Source organism: Mytilus californianus, unplaced genomic scaffold, assembly GCF_021869535.1.
Source record: "Mytilus californianus isolate M0D057914Y unplaced genomic scaffold, xbMytCali1.0.p SCAF_21, whole genome shotgun sequence".
NCBI lineage: Eukaryota > Metazoa > Mollusca > Bivalvia > Mytilida > Mytilidae > Mytilus > Mytilus californianus.
Genome location: NW_026262670.1, coordinates 8,707,020 through 8,724,919, shown reverse-complemented (window position 1 = coordinate 8,724,919; position 17,900 = coordinate 8,707,020). Strand labels below are relative to the sequence as shown.

The following is a 17,900-nucleotide window of genomic DNA, read 5'->3' as shown; positions in this document are numbered from 1 at the left end:
ACCACATGAGTATAAAATGGTCTTAGGTCATGCAAGACTGAACATTATTTAGAGTCAATTTAGGCCGTAGTACATATTTACATATAAAAATGCATACAGAAGCTATTAGAAATGGAAATTTGTTACTTTTTGCTCATTTCTATGCTAAGATGTCATGATACAAGAAGTCTAATTGCAAAAGGACTCTTGCATTCAACTTTTTTTGCAGACAGTATGGTCTGTGCAGTTTTTTCACTTTTCAATGGAAAACTTGCATGTAGTGTTAGTCTTAACTGGCATATATTTGAAACACATGCTATCCTACAGAAACAAAATAAAGGTAGTATATGAAATGAATAAGGTGCACAGATCATTGTCAAGTGATTTTTTTACAGATTAAGTGAAATATTTATGATGGACTACAAATTTTATGTACAAAGCTATTCACATTTCACATACATCAAACAGGCCGTTCGAACATTTCCTAATTACAACACATTTTGCACATTTTTTTCTGTGATAATCTACTTTTCTCTACATTCAGAGTTCACAAATGGTTAATAGAATTTGAATTAATCATAGAAACACAAATATCAAAGCATAAAAAGCTGTCAGATAGAAAGTCAGCATGCCTCTTAGGCATAAAAATGGAAACTGCTATAAAATGCTTACTTTCGCCGTATAATGCCAAAATGGGACATTTTAACAGAATTTCTTTCAAATAAAGATTTAAATCCTTTACTTTTATTGAGTTTGACTAATTGAAACCAGCAAACCATTCAGGGAAGTTGCCAAAGTACAGAATCTACATTTCCTGAATTCATTTCTTAGGCCCGAGAACACAGTTATTTCGTAGTGCATTTCTTTAAGACAATAAATTCAAATTAAATCAAAGTGCTGCATAGCACCTGTGGAAAGTTTGCAACGGTAGATGTTTATTATTTCAAATGGGTTGTAGATGTGTATTATTTCAAATATGTATTTAATCACATGTTTTTTTTCCGAAACCATAGTCTCATCAGCAATTATCAAAAATCTCTTTTGTTCATATGTTTGTCATGTAAAATTTTGATAATTTCTATTGCAGCCTTAAACTGTAGATTTTAAATATACAGAAAGCTCTGTTAATTTCTTTCTGTGCCCATCCCATATAAAGGGCCTGTGATTTTAGTATTTTTTATTGATTTAGGTCCTTCATATTTGTTTTTAGTAAATTGTATTATTACTAATTAAGCAGTTAGTTTTCTTGTTTGAATTGTTCCACATTTTTTTTTATATCAGGGCCTTTTATAGCTTACTATATGGTATGAGTTTTTCTTATTCTTGACGACCATATGGTGACCTATAATTGTTTATATAGCTTTTTCATTTGAACTCTTTTGAATAGCTGGTTCATTCGCAAAAATTACCACATCTCTTAATTTAAATAAGACAGAAAACTTAAACCAATACATGTCATTCAATTCTTCTTGAAATGACGAACAGGAATATATATGGTTAAGGGTGGGGATCTCGACCGTTTAAAATTTCTCAAAAGGGGGAGGTGACTCCCAGGGGACTCGCCCTTTATTTCATTTGATTTGCTTTATTGTCCCATACAAGAATATATATGGTTTAGGAGTGGGGATCTCGACCGTTTACAAGTTCTCAAAAAGGAGGGGGTGGGGGTTACCCCCATTGACTTCCCCTATATTTAATTTGATTTGTTTTATCATCCCATACAAGAATATTTATGGTTTAGGGGTGGGGATCTCGACCGTTTACAAGTTCTCAAACAGGAGGGGGTGGGATGACCCCCAGGGACTCGCCCTATATTTCATTTAATTTGTTTTATTGTCCCATACATGAATATATATGGTTTAGAATTGGGAACCTCGACCGTTTACACGTTGTATATAAGGGGGTGGGTTGACCCCCGTGGACTTCCCTCATATTTCATTTGATTTGTTCAATTGCCGCGATATAGCCTTTATGTGCTAATGCGGCGTAAAGCAAACAACAATCAATCAATCAATCAATTGTCCCATACAAAAATATTTATAGTTTAGGGGTGTGAACCTCGACCGTTTACACGTTGTATATATAAGGGGGTGGGGTGACCCCCGTGGACTTCTCTAAATTTCATTTAATTTGTTTAATTGTCCCATACAAGAATATTTATGGTTTAGGGGTGGGAACCTCGACCGTTTACACGTTGTATAAATAAGTGGGTGGGTTGACCCCCCTTGGACTTCCCTTATATTTCATTTGATTTGTTTTATTGTTCCATACAAGAATATTTATGGTTTAGGGGTGGGGATAGCGACCGTTTACAAGTTCTCAAACAGAAGGGGGTGGGGTGACCCCAGGGACTCCCCCAATATTTCATTTGATTTATTTTATTGTCTCATACAAGAATATATATGGTTTAAGGGTGGGGATCTCGACTGTTTACAAGATAAAAGCACATTCTCAAATTGAAGTGGGTGGGGGTGACCCATAGGGACTCATCCTATATTTTATTTGATTTGTTTTATTGTCCTGTGATCATTTCTGAAGACCGTGTGTGTCTATCACTTACTGTTTTCGAGTTATAGTCATTTGAAAATTTAATAAAATGCTCCGCTGGGCGCAGCTTGATACGACTGCAGAGGTCGAAACCCTGAACAGTTGGGGCAAGTATGGACATAACATTCAAGCTTGATACAGCACTGAATTTGGATTGTGATTAAATATTTGACACAGCATAGGTTTCTGACAAAGAATGAATATGGTCTAAGAACTTAAATTTTTTTAATTTACATATTCAAACCATATCATTATTATTTGCCTTTACATATAAATCAGAAATAACCAATTTAAAATGGAAAATTTTAATGGAAAAAAAGGAAAAAAAAATCCCCCCCCCCCAATGTTTTGAACCCCTTTTTGATTCATCACCCCCAAACTCAATCCCAACCTTCCCTTTGTGGTATGGTACCTTGCAGTACAATTTCAGATAGATCCATACACTTGAACACAAGTTGTTGTCTGGAAACTAGAAAAATGCTTATTTTTGGCCCCTTATTCCTAAACGTTTTAGGCAATTACCCCCAAACTCAATTCCAGCTTTCCCTTTGTGATATGGAACCTTGTAGTACAATTTCAGAAAGATCCATACACTTACACACAAGTTATTGTCATGAAACTAGAAAAATGCTTGTTTTTTGCCCCTTTTTGGCCCCTCATTCCTAAAATTTGGAGGCAATTACCCCCAAAACCAATCCCAGAATTCCCTTTCTGATATGGAACCTTGTGGTACAATGTCAGAGAGATCCATACACTAACACACAAGTTAAGTCTGGAAGTTACAAAAATGCTTATTTTTGGCCCCTAATTCCTAAACTGTTGGTACCATAACCTTAAAAATTAATCCCCACCTTCCTTTTGTGGTATTGAACCTTATGGTAAAATTTCATAGAGATCCATTCACTTAAACTAAAGTTAGAGTGCGAAAACCAATGTGTCTTCGGACGACGACGACGCCAACGTCATACCAATATACGACCACAAAATTTTTTTGCGGTCGTATACAAAAATTATAGTCCGATTTTGTGAGGCCGATTGTATGTTATAGGCCGAGTTGTTATGGGCCGAGATATGAGGATACTTTCAATACCCTCGGGCTTTTACGTCTTTAATAAACATTTGTAAATATCGTAAAAATGGCGCCAGAAAATGTTCATTCAAGAGAATTTTTTAAACACGGTATTTATTTTCTCTTCGATCGGAGGACGGGGGAGACCCGTGACACCGGGATTATTGTACTCCCGTCAGGAGGGTTCACATAAATGGATTAAAAGCATGTCTAGGGATTCCCGTAGGAAAACATACAGATAACATAAACAGTGACAGTTCAAAGTATGCATAATTTATAGAGGTCACACCTAATACCATTTGCAAACGTAAAAATTGAAAAGATTACGACATTCTTAACAATAAGAATTCTTTAATTTCATGAATAAATGTAAAAAAAAAAAAAACCAACACACACCTCGAAATAAATATCAGGCCCTCTTAATTTTCAATTAATTAAACGTAGAAACTGCTGCCTCGTGTTGATGTGTATTGATTTTATCTTCCGTGCAGGGCAGATCCGCGAAGTAGTTTTTGTGATACCCATTTTCAAAATAAAGTTGGATCCATTTGAATTGTCGGTGAACCTTCAGTCCAATTTTTAATTAATTTTATTTAAGCTGTAAGCTTATTAAAATAGAAGTAACTCAAAAAAATTTCAAAAGCGTCTTTATTTAATTTGTATTCAAACACTAGTACTACATTATCTTGGGGTAGAACACACATCCTATAGTAAGATAGTCTGTCCAACTTCCAGTTTGAGGCCGATGCCATAGGAAAGTTTATTGCTACAGCAAGCTATAGCAAACTTTCCAAAAAATCGCACCTGCTCTATCTCAAAAAGATTTTTACAGTGTAGTGTACTACTATTGGGACAAATAATATCAAAATTATAGAAAAGTCTACCAGCTCTAACTCAAAATATTGACAATTCTATGTTAAGGGGGTCTAAAATTCAGTTCGACAGCTTCAGACATACTAGTTTTTGACCTTTTTGAACTGGACCAAATCACTACTTAACATAAAGATTCAGCACCCAAATATTTTTAATAATTTTATGTAATTTCATCCCTTAACTTAATATTTCATGCATAAAATATGAAGAAATAAATTTGGAAAGTATATGAACAAAATTTGCAAGTTATACACTGTCCACACTAGGGACTATATTTGTAGACAACGAAAATCTAAGGACGATAACTGTGTCCTCGGACCAATTGACTGATTGCCTCTCATATTTTCTTCTTTACTTGGAGCATAAATTGGAATCTATAGTTCTTGACAACAATTTGCATTTTAAGCTAAGAAAAAGTTAAATAAAATATAAAATATTTTAAATCTCACTTATCTTATCTCTATGAAATGTTACCTTGTGCATTTTTGTCGTCAGCTTCATTGAGTTTTGTTACAACAAGATAAATTGCACCTGAGGACAAAAAGGTTTGATGTGTGTGGTAAAATTCTTCATCTCCTGCAAAATCCCATAGCAATAATGTGGCATACTCCTCTTTGTCATGTAAATCAACATTAGATTTAAGCATGGTTTCAATATCCATTTTTGCCTGTTTTAATGATTGGTTTCGTTGCTGCGAGGTTACTGGAGGTTCAACTTGAGATTCAGTGGTTACTTGAAGTTTTCTTTTTTTAGGCTGCTGGCGTACTGTCTCTGATTCTTTTGATTCCTCAATACGCTTGTACAGAATGGTTATGAGGGTGTTTTCCCTAACAACTTCATGTGTTAATTCTTGTACTGATGCTTCAATTGTTCCTTTGTATTGTTTCAAGAGTCTTGCATGAATTTCAGTTTCTTTATTGGTTCCTATCATTAGAAAATTATAATAATAGTAAAGAAATACTAAGTAAGATCCATCATAAAATAAGCAATAAACAGTTACAAAATAAATGTTGTCCATCAATTTTTTTTCCAACCCTTAGCTAGTTCTACAAAAATACTCATGAACAGTTATCACAATTGAAAAGGGAGTTTCTTCAGTTGGTTGTAATATTGATATAACAGATTTGACGAAAACCACAAAACTTGATGCATATTCTACACATACCTTATTATTAATATGTTGCTAATAAAGTTAAGATATTCATCAAAATAAATCCAAAAAAGCATGCATTAAGAATCATCATGAGATGGTGTGGTTAACATATAATTTTGAAGGCAAACAGTGAGTTGTAATTGTTTACACCCTCATCCTTTGGTCATTGTTGGAAAGCTGTCTTATGGGCAATCATGACACATTTTATATCAATGTCTCCACATGTTAAAACAGCATTAGCTACCAAATCCACATAAACTGTATCGATTTGGAACTTTCAGAATTGATTTATACGCGTATATACCATATTTAAAAGTATACCAGTAGTACAAAAAGTCCACAGAAAACAATAGAAAAGGCAAACAATTTTCATGAAGTATCAACATTTTTACGACTGGAAAACCCATAATTATCCGTCAACAGTAGCTCTAAAGAAAGCATGTGACAAAAAGGCAATTTAAATAGATAAATATAAAAATCAAATGAAATAGTATTATAATGATATTCCTCTTTTCTGTGTGATATCATATCATCGATAAAAATATGATCAACATCATCTTTTTAATCAAAATTTAAATCAGGCAGGTGTTACCAGTTAAAGGAGATGACGTAACTGAACATGATGAGCACATGCACAATCAAAATCTTGACTGAGGTCAAACCATGTGTCGCATGCATATGGATGCAAATGTGGTTGTAACAATAATGTAACAATGAACTTTTGGGGTCATATTTTGACAAAATCAAACCAAGCTTTAGTTATTTTGTTCATCTTTTCTGATACTGTTTAAAAGCCTATAACATTAATGGTACCATTTCTATTGTACCAGATACACACTTGTACCATAAATATCTCTTCACATAGTTTCTGACTGGATGAACTATTTATGAAAATTCTTGACCTGGAATAATTGAAATGTATCCTTGAATTAATATTGGATCCTGTAAGACCTATGCTTTGAAAACTGGAAATTGATAGATAGTCCCCTAAAAAATCAAATAATATTGCTGAATAATAAGTTATGTAAACTAGAAAACAAAAACATTATAAATACTTTCTTAAGAATAGAGAAACATTTGTGTTTAAATTTATACATCATACCATCTAATTTATTCCATATGCCATCATCAGCCTTTGCTTTGCATTTTATTGTGTGGATTTCTATTCCATTTGTACTAGTTACATCTGTATTCTCTTCAGAGAACAATCTTTTAATCAATGATGTCTTTCCTGCACCTTTTTTTCCAACTACTACTAAACGTATGTCTCTCTTTTTTTCAGAGCCTGACTCAAGTAATTTGAGGTACAAATCAATAGATCTTTTGTCAGCCATTAATTTTATTTCAGTTGGAACCATATCACCTGCAATAATATTTGTTCATAAAGAGTTTTTCTATAAAGAAGAATATAATAACTTTACTCTATTTAATTAAGTATACACATATAACTATTTTGTGTGCCTGTTTTCACTGTATGTTAATATTTAATATTCAATTGCATTACATGTAAGTTTTGATTGACAGACAACAGTCATGGAGACATTCCAAAATTATATTTTATTTATTTACCAATAAAATTCATTTTTTCATGACTGCATGTGCTTCCTTTGAGAACATCAGAACAATGCATAGGAAAACTAATGAAAAGCTTGATATGAACTGCTATATCATGATTGTAGCATAAACATCTCATTATCAAAATTGAATCCTTCTTTTGTCATTTTACAGTGTTGTAAAAGCATTGATCCTTTGTACATTTGTAGTACGAAATGTGCTTCGGTTGTCGCTTTAATACCCACATAGAAATACAGAAAGAAGCTATGAAAATATACTTGAAGAATCAACTCGCTATGATGCCAGGGTCTGTGCACAATTGTCTCGAATTAAAGAACCTTTGTGAGCACGCTCACATACCCCACACCCCAAAATTGTCACTGGGCAAACAAAATCTCACCAGATTCCTAAAACTCATAACTCCTACAAAAATCAACTGAAAAAAATTTCCTGTGCATATGCACATATACATAGTATGTCCTAACTATCTACAAAGTTTCATGAAATTCTGTTGTGTGGTTTCAGAGGAGTTGCGATGATAAACTCTTACAGTAGTATATTTAGGCCAACATTCTAAGTTCACACAGGCATAACTCCTAGAAAATTGATTTAATGTTGATACTCCTAAATATAAAGCTTTACTACAAGTATCACATAAACTTACGATAATAAAAGAAAATGAGGTCAAGGTCAGATAAACCAAACAAAAAATACATCATGTACATCTACACCTCACAATCATTCCATACACGAAATATAATTGACCTATTGCTTATAGTTTCTAAGAAATAAACTTAACGAGGAAAACGTAGCATTGACCAGTGAACGATGATAATGAGGTCAAGGTCAGATGAACCATCCAAGACAGACAAGTACACCTTACAGGCAGTAAGGCAATCTATGTATAACATACAGTTGACATATTGCTTATAGTTTCTAAGAAACAAACTTAACCATGAAAACTTAATATTGACCAATGAACCATGAAAATGAGGTCAAAGTCAGATGATACCTGCAAGACAGACATATACCTTACAATCATTCCATACACCAAATATAATTGACCTATTGCTTGAAATATCCTAGAAAAAAACTTAACAATGAAAACTTAACATTGACCAATGAACCATAACAAGAGGCTCTAAAGAGCCTGAATCGCCCACCTGTAATTTTTTGCTTAAATCTTTCATCAATAATTATTTTTGCTTTTCTATATATATTAATGAGTGGCTTAAAAATGCCATTTAAATGTTCTTTGTATCTGCCATATTTTCTTCAAATGCAAAAAAAAAAGCATTTTATCCCTATGTTCAATTTTAGCCATAGTGGCTATGTTTCTTGACGAACAAGGAAATAAAATGTAGAAATTTAAACTAGATACTCTAAACCCATTCAGCCCAAGTTTGGCTGAATTGATTCAGCCGTTTCAAAAGAGAAGATTTTTTTAAAGTAAGCAAACTAGAGGAACACATTATGAAAAACTGTCTTTAAAGGGCAATAACACCTTAAGGAGTCAATTGACAATTTTGGTCATATGAACTTATTTGTAGATCTTACTTTGCTGAACATTATTGCTGTTTACAGTTTATCTTTATCTTCAATAATATTAAAGATAATATCCAAAAACTGCAAAATTTCCTTAAAATTACCAATTTAGTTGCAGCAACCCAACAATCGGTTGTTCGATTCGTCTGGAAAATTCAGGGCTGGTAATCTTGACCTATTGAACATTTTTACCCTGTCAGATTTGCTCTCAATGATTTAGTTTTTGAGATATAAGCCAAAAACTGCATTTGACCTCTATGTTCTATTTTAGCCATGGCGACCATGTTTCTTGATGGATCAAAACTTAGGACACAATTTATTAACTAGATACCCTACTGAACATTCAGTTTAAGTTTGAAGGTATATGGCCCAGAAGTTTCACAGGAGAAGATTCATGAAATAGTTTACGACGACAGATGACGACGACGGAAGCCAAGTGATGGCATAAGCTCACATGAGCTAAAAAGGAGGTCATCGTCAAATGATACCTGCCAGACAGATATATACACCTTACAATCATTCAATACACCAAATATAGTTGACCTATTGCTTATAGTTTAAGATAAATTGCTTTGCTGAGCGCAGCTGGATACGAGCGCAGATGTCCAACCCTGAAAAGTTGCAGCCAAAATGGACACATTATTCGCGCTTGATACAGGTCTGAATTTGGATTGTAATTAAATATTTGACACATGATAGGTTTCTGACACATAATAGGTTTCTGACACAGAATAAGTCTAGTCAAAGAACTTAAAGTTGGTTATATGATTTGAATTTATATTCAATTTTTTGCTTTTGTGCAATACACTATGCTGTTGCGAATTGCCCCCCCCCCCCCTCCCCCCAAAAAAAATTTACCCGTTTTTTTTGCTTTTGTGCAATACACTATGCTGTTGGATATTAACCCCCTATCCCCTCACCCCCAAAAAAAAAATATTTGAAGAAACTTTCTTTTTAATTTTTGAAATCTGAAATGAGAAAAATTATAGCCCCCCACTAATTCTTATTTACCCCCCCCCCCCCCCAATTTTTTCAACTCCCCCTTTCCCTTATTCCAAAAATAATCTCAATTCAAATTTCTAATGGAGTTTGCAACCATAACTACTCATTTAAATACATCATAAAATATCAAAATATAAAATGACATACAATCATGATTAAAATTAATATTAATTAATAGTAACTTCTAAAAATAAATTTACAGCTAATCATCTCAAGTCAATCATCATTACTTAATACATAATTTACAAGCAGTGTAAGGAAGGTAATCAAACATATATACAACAGTATTCTTTGAATGGATTGGATAACCTCCCTTACACTGCTTTTAAATTGTCTAAATTGTCCTTTAACCATAAAAACCCTTGTTTTCCCCCCTTTTTTTTGCCCCTAATTGCTAAAAGGTTTGAGCCGTAACCTCCCATAACCATCCCTTTGTTGTATGGAAACTTTTGTATAATTTCAGAGAGATTCATACACTTAAACACAAGTTATTGTCTGGAAACTGCAAAAATGCTTATTTAGGCCCTTTTTTGGCCCCTAATTCCTGAACCTTTGGGACCATAACCCCCAAAATCAATCCCAACCTTTCTTTTGTGGTTATAAACCTTGTGTTAAAATTTTATTGATTCCTATTTACTTATACTAAAGTTATTATCCGGAAACCATCTGTCTTCGGACGACGACAACGTGATACCAATATACGACCAAAAAATTTTTAATTTTTGCGGTCGTATAAAAAACAGATCAAAACACAAACTCTTAACTTTCACCACTAAACCATGAAAATGAGGTCATAGTCAGATGACACCTGCCAGTTGGACATGTACACTTTACAATCATTCTATACACAACTAGGATTTCCTAGATATGTACTAAAAAATCATGATCTGCTGAACAACACACACTTAAAGTCTTGATCTCTTGATTGTGTGGTTTCAAAGGAGCTGGATGACAAACTACTGTTTAGTATATTATGGCAAAAATGTTAAGTTCAAAGCGAAGGGGCATAACTCCTATAAACTAGAGGCTCTAAAGAGCCTGTGTCGCTCACCTTGGTCTATGTGCATATTAAACAAAGGACACAGATGGATTCATGACAAAATTGTGTTTTGGTGATGGTGATTTGTTTGTAGATCTTACTTTACTGAACATTCTTGATGCTTACAATTATCTCTATCTATAATGAACTTGGCCCTGTAGTTTCAGTTGAAATTATTTTGTAAAAATTTACAAAATTTATGAAAATTGTTAAAAATTTATTATAAAGGGCAATAACTCCTTAAGGGGTCAATTGACCATTTTGGTCATGTGACTTATTTGTAGGTCTTACTTTGCTGTACATTATTGCTCTTTACAGTTTATCTCTATCTATAATAATATTCAAGATAATAACCAAAAGCTGAAAAAATTTCTAAAAATTACCAATTCAGGGGCAGCAACCCAACAACGGGTTGCCTGAATGGTCTGAAAATTTAAGGGCAGATAGATCTTGACCTAATGAACAATTTTGGATTTTTGAAAGATTTGCTAGAAATGCTTTGGGTTTAGATATATGAGCCAAAAACTGCATTTTACTCTATGTACTATTATTAGCCATGTAGGCCATCTTGGTTTGAGGGCGGGGTCATCAGACACAATTTTTAAACTACATACCCTAATGATGATTGTTTACAACTTTAGTTAAATTCATCCTAGTAGTTTCAGAGGAGAAGATTTTTGTAAAAGATAACAAAAATTTACGAAAAATTGTTAAAAATTGACTATAAAAGAGCAATAACTCCTTAAGGGGTCAACTGACCATTTTGGTCATGTTGACTTATTTGTAGAACTTACTTTGCTGAACATTATTGCTGTTTACAGTTTATCTCTATCTATAATAATATTCAAGACAATAACCAAATACGGCAAAATTTCCTTAAAATTACTAATTCAGGGGCAGCAACCTAACAACGGGTTGTCCGATTCATCTGAAAATTTCAGGGCAGATAGATCTTGAGCTAATAATGATTTTTACCCTGTCAGATTTGCTCTCAATGCTTTGGTTTCAGAGATATAAGCCAAAATCTACATTTTATCCCTATGTTCTATTTTTAGCCATGGCGGCCATTTCCTGTCGATATGCACGTCTACATAGTTTGTCCTTATTATATATAAAGTTTCATAAATGAGGCCAAATAAAATAGAATGTGTAGTTCCAGTTACATCAATAAAAAGTTAGGGTAGGTAGGTAGGGATTTGTTTTTATGGTTTTTTTTTAAATTGAGTCTATGGGAGCACCATTCTGACTTTAACAGTGATTAATGAAAAATGACAAAAAAATCTTTAGGGTAGGCTATAATTAAGACTAAAAAGAAGGGTAGGTAACTGGAACCACACATATATTTTTATTTGGCCTGACGGATGGATGGATGGAATGACAGACGGACGGACGGACGGACAGATGGACGGGTCAAAAACATTATACCCGACGCAATTGAGGTATAAATATAAAATTTATTTGTACAAGGCTTAGAAACAGGTAGGATGCGAGGCTTTGAAAAGCATTTGTTATCCTGTTTCGAGCTGAGTCCAGATAAATTTTATATTTCGAGACAATGAATAGTTTTCATGGTTATTTTTTATATATATATGATAGATTTGAGATATAAGACCTTTTTATCTATGTACATACATACGTAATGAGATTGTTTGACTGTATTTATTAGATGTCTTTGTTCAATATAAATAATTTGTTGGTATTGACCAGGAGATGTGTGAGAACAATATCTTGCAAAAAATGTGCTCCGCTTGAAGCAGCTTGATACGACCACAATGGTCTAACCCTGAACAGTTGGTGCAAGTATGGACACAACATTCAAGCTTGGTACAGTTTTGAATTTGAATTGTGATTAAATATCTGACACAGCATAGGTTATTGATACAGAATGAATGTGGTCTCAGAATTTAAAAATTTGAAAATGGACATTATCCTTTTATGGTTTAATATCAAAAATCTAAATACATGTTTAGATTCAGCAATCAAAAATCTAATGATATATATATATATAGTTTAAAAAGTAGAAGTGAATTGAAAATGAATTAAGAGGTGAAATAAGATAGAAATATTTTATCTGTATTTTTCTTAGCATGTATCAACCTGTTAAAAAGAGGGGGTGGTGGGGTGACTGCTATCTGTAATAGCACTATACATTGAATTTTGGGAACTGTGATTTATTGGATTTTAATTCTTATTTAATAGTTGGCATTTAATAATAATTACAATATGTTTTTTTTTTTGGTAGAATTATTTAAAAAAGTGGTATCATAGGATGACATAATTGCAGTGAGTTTTTAAAGTCGATTAGCTTTAAACAATCAAAACAACTTTACGGAGAAACATAGTTATTTTTGGTGTGTTTGGGGAGGTCTGCTTTGTATTATTAAATTTGTGTCATTTCCTTTTGAACATGTAATGATGAATATTGTTCTCTTCTGTATACTGTAAAATATCATAAATCAATCGAATGTTATCCCCTATATAATGCTTAATGGTCCAACATCTAAAATGTAATTCCAATGATTAAATTCAGCATATAAAATAAATGTGGATTGTGTCCATGGGACACAGATGATGCCCCCGCTTGCATATCATATAAAGATATAAAGGGTCATAACTCAAGAACGGTAAAAGTGACGCCACCCAATTTCAAACTTGATCTGTATTAAGTGGTAATAAGCATTGTTTACAAGTTTCATAACATTTTGTTGAGGCAAACTAAAGTTAAAGAACGGAACTGAAAAATTCAGCAATTTATGTTTATAAATCAATCCCATCCTTCCTTTTGTGGTATTAAACCTTGTGTTTAAATTTTATAGAATTTCATTCACTTATACTAAAGTTATTGTCCGGAAACCAAATGTCTTTGGACAACAACGACTACGTGATAGCAATATATGAACTCAAATTTATTGCGGTCATATAAAAATATGCTAAAACCAGTAATGAGTAAGATGAGAATTTTTGCTCCATGCATGTCAATGGGAATTTGAGGCGATCAAAAAAGTGCTGCTTCTTTGCTTTTTTAGTTTTTTCAAGTGTGTATTTATTTTGTGTCATTGATACCCCATATCCTGTCTTTTCCATTATGAATGGGGAATTTTAGTTGGCCTTATACTGGCTCATCATTTAATAATAAATAGACATTTTTCAACAAACAGTTATTTTTGTTAATTCTTTACAGCAATAAAATGCATGTGAAATATCTTTAGTGTTCATCTCAACAAATAAGAGGCTATTTATTATACATACATCATTGTATATAAGAGCTTGAATCGTTACCTGGAAAAAATATGGCAATTTGATAATTACGCTTTTCCTTTTTCACAATAAAAAAAATGTCTTTTGGTGATAGTTTGCTTCTATTTTTAAAAACATACAACATTTGGTGAGCAATAAAGTTAATTCAAAGGGAATAATTTACATCCTTGATTCATATAAGGCCTCTCTACCTTTAGTCTTCACAATATTAAAATGATATTTGTAGATTTCAATTAGCTGTTTCAAGTCTGTTTTAATTTCCCTATATTCATTACCAATGTGTATCAAACTTGGTTTCAAGGAAGCGGAGAGAGAAGATAAACAAATTTAACATGATAGAATGCTCTTTCATTTAAAGCATTTCTATTGTTTTAATGCTTATAAAATGACTTTACAAAATATTTTCCGTCTGTAATTTTGTATGCCAACAAGTACCATACAAAGACTAGATTTTGTGTTATACAAACAGCTGTGCACTTGGTAACTGAAAATTTCAAAGTCAATTGTTTCCACCGCCGTCCAGAACAGATATTCATCTCTTTTTTACATTTTTTATCAGATGAATTTTAGCATGTAAAAGAACAGTGTGACTTCATATTGTGATGAAGACTTCAATGTTCAACTTGATAAATTTACAGTACGGCAACTTGCTAATCCAAAATAGGAAAACTTGATACTATTATAAAATCTTATATGACATCCTTTTCAAGAAACAATCCTTTGAGTCTAAATACCTCACAAAACATGTGGTAATAAAAAATCACAATTTGCTTGACAGTGTTGTAGAGACCTAAAAACATGTATAATCCTATTAGATCTATAGTACAGGACAACGTTCCATTTATACTCCTGCATTGCACTTTTTTTATCTGACCGAGGGCAATAATTAAAACAATTTTTTAAGGGGGTTCTTTAAAACTTTTTATAAAAATCTTAAAAGAAATGTAGGCTTGAAAGCAATTACAATAAAATTTTCCATATAATTAATATTTCCAAGGGGCACAACTCTTTTAAAATAGTTGATCAGCACTAATTTTCAAATTTGTACGAAACACTGCTGATATAATCTTCGAAATCAGTTTGATAAAACCTTGCAAGAATTGTACACATGACAGCACTTACAATGCATTTTTCCATACAACTATTATTTCCAAGGGGCATTTCTCTTTCAAAAATTGTTGATCGGTACTGATTTTCAAACTCGTTTGAAACATTGCTTATATAAACCTTCCAACAAGTTTGATAAAGATCTTACAAGAATTGGACACATAAGAGTGCTTACAATGCATTTGTATAACTCTTTCTAGATCTTAAATAGTTGATCTGCATTGATTTTCAAACCCACGGGAGACATCGCTGATATAAACCTTTGATATAATTTTAACAATTTTGTATAATAACAAAAATCTAGTAAGAATTGTACATGTGAAAGCGCTTACATTAGACTGGATGGATTGACTGTGGCCTGGTATTTCTATGTCCCCCGCAACAGGTCACGTACAGGAAAAAAAACGCCATGGTATATATTTTCCCAGATGAAAACCCTTCCTCAATATTTGACCCATTCTCATTAGGAAAATGAAAACATGACATGAAGTGTTTAATTGCTGTTAGATAAAACCCTTTAAATAGTTATCTAACTTAAGTATGTATTTTTTTTTTAACATATAACTAGAACACATCTGTGGCATCGCAGGTCCCTGACTGAATTACAGTACCTACGCCTTATTTTGAGCCTGGATTTTTAGTATTTGTCTTGTCATTTGATAAAGTCATGCTGATTATAAGGTGTACAGTTTTCTCAGCTTTCAAAATTATTCTGTTTGAATCCGTCCTGGCTTTCTTATTACAACTGGAAACTACTTGTATATATATTTATTTGGTCAATGATTGAATTTAGTATAGTCAATCCCTGTACAATGACGAAGTTCATGTGTGATTATGACCAGTGTATATAGCAAATCCCAAATACACTTTTTGGTGGTGCACCTGACAGAGGCGGAACATACAGATTAGGTACCAGGTACTATTGATATCGGTATCGACTTCGACCTGGAACTTGTTAATTATGGGTAAAATTAATTATGTGGAAAACAAAAGGGCCTGCAATGGTGTAATGTTTGATCAACACCATTGTCCTATATTAGTTGTAACCATAAAGTTGAATTCTTTGATTCGTCGTTTTTATGTCATGCTGGCTGACTAGTTGGACCTCATTATTTTAGTAATATAGATATAACATAAGTTATACTCGTCCTGGATAAGACATAAAGATTAATCATTGGCAAAAAGTCTGTTATAAATTACTGTACAGAATTTATAATTTCACATTTGAAAACTACATATTATCTTGAGATTTTATGGCTGTAATTAGGTCAAAAGTAGAATCCTTATATAAACAAGCATTCTGTGAGTATTGCCTGGCAAAACATAGCCCCCTACCGGTTAAAAATTCATTGTACTGGAACAAAATGCTAACTTGATCTATAACTTGTCATGGTGTAAACTATATAACAAATATCAAGTCAATATTTTCAAGCATGACGAAAAAAAAATGTGGCAAATTGATTATTTGAGTGAATTTTCTAAGGCCAAGGACCATAACTCTACACAAAATCATCAGACCAGAACAAAATTCGAACTTGATCTGTAACTTGTCATGATAAAACTATATACCAATTATCAAATCAGTATCTTTAAGCATGAAGAATTAAAGTCAGGAAAACTGATTATTTGAGTGAATTTTAGAAATCCAAGGACCATGATAACTCTGCACAAAATTATTAGACCGGACTAAAATTCGAACTTGATCTGTAACTTGTCATGATAAAACTATATACCAATCATCAAATCAATATCTTTAAGCATGACAAATAAAAGTGCGGAAAACTGATTATTTGAGTGAATTTTCTAAGTTCAAGGACCATAACTCTGCACAAAATCGTCGGACTGGAACAAATTTCTAACTTGATCCGTAACTTGTTGTGATAAAACAATACACCAAATATCAAATCAATATCTTCAAGCACAAAGAAAAAAAGTGTGGAAAACTGATTTGCCGGACAGACAGAGACAGACAGACAGACGGACGGACGGAGGCAAACCTAAAGTTCCCTTCGACTTCGTCGGTAGGGGACTAATTAAAGGGGTTAAAATTACAAAAAAACTTTATTGAAATTATTGAGCACTCACAAATATGTTTAACCCCACCACATTCTTTATGTGCCTGTCCCAAGTCAGGAGCCAGTAGTTCAGTAGTTGTCGTTGGTTCATGTCGGTCATATTTGTTTTTAGTAAATTGTTTTTTTTATAAATTTTGCCGTCGGTTTTCTCAATTGAATTGTTTAATTTTTTTTTATGTTGGGTTCTTTTTATAGCCGACTCTACGGTATGAGTTTTTCTCATTGTTGAAGGTCATACAGCTGTCTTTAATTGCTTACACCCACTTCATTTGATGGATAGTTGTCTCATTGGCAATCATACCTCATGTCCTTATTCTTATATAATAGCTTGGATGTACTATTCAACATATTATCTGTGAGAAGAAGAACGCTAGTCTAGCCTTTTCAAAAGGACATTTTATTTCTCCAAGCTATAGTGTACCTTTGTACATTGGGATAAATTTTAGGGGCATTAACTCCAAAACAAGGTAACAGATTTTTCTCTATTTTAGGGTAGATAAATCTTGTTGTGCTGATCCTTTTTTGCAATTTACATTTTCAACATAGTTCCTATAATTTTCACAATAACAGCCAACAACTGCTAATAATGGGGCAATAACAGGCAGTTACATTTTTCCTTCCACAATTTTCAGGGTGGATACATTTTGTCATGCAAAATGCCAAAAAAGAAAATTAACATTACTAGACAATAATACTAAA

At 32.9% G+C, this 17,900-nt stretch overlaps 1 protein-coding gene across 2 annotated transcripts in view; it reads right to left on the bottom strand.

Moving 5' to 3' along the window:
- LOC127731864 (uncharacterized) overlaps window positions 1–17,900 on the bottom strand; it is a 74,371-nt gene that overhangs the window by 15,774 nt on the left and 40,697 nt on the right. For both annotated transcript variants that reach the window (XM_052240729.1, XM_052240730.1), the window contains 2 exons: window positions 6,724–6,984; window positions 4,943–5,392 (listed from right to left, as the gene is read on the bottom strand). In XM_052240729.1, the coding sequence (XP_052096689.1) occupies window positions 4,943–5,392; window positions 6,724–6,984 (711 nt within the window). The remainder of the gene's footprint in view (window positions 1–4,942; window positions 5,393–6,723; window positions 6,985–17,900) is intronic.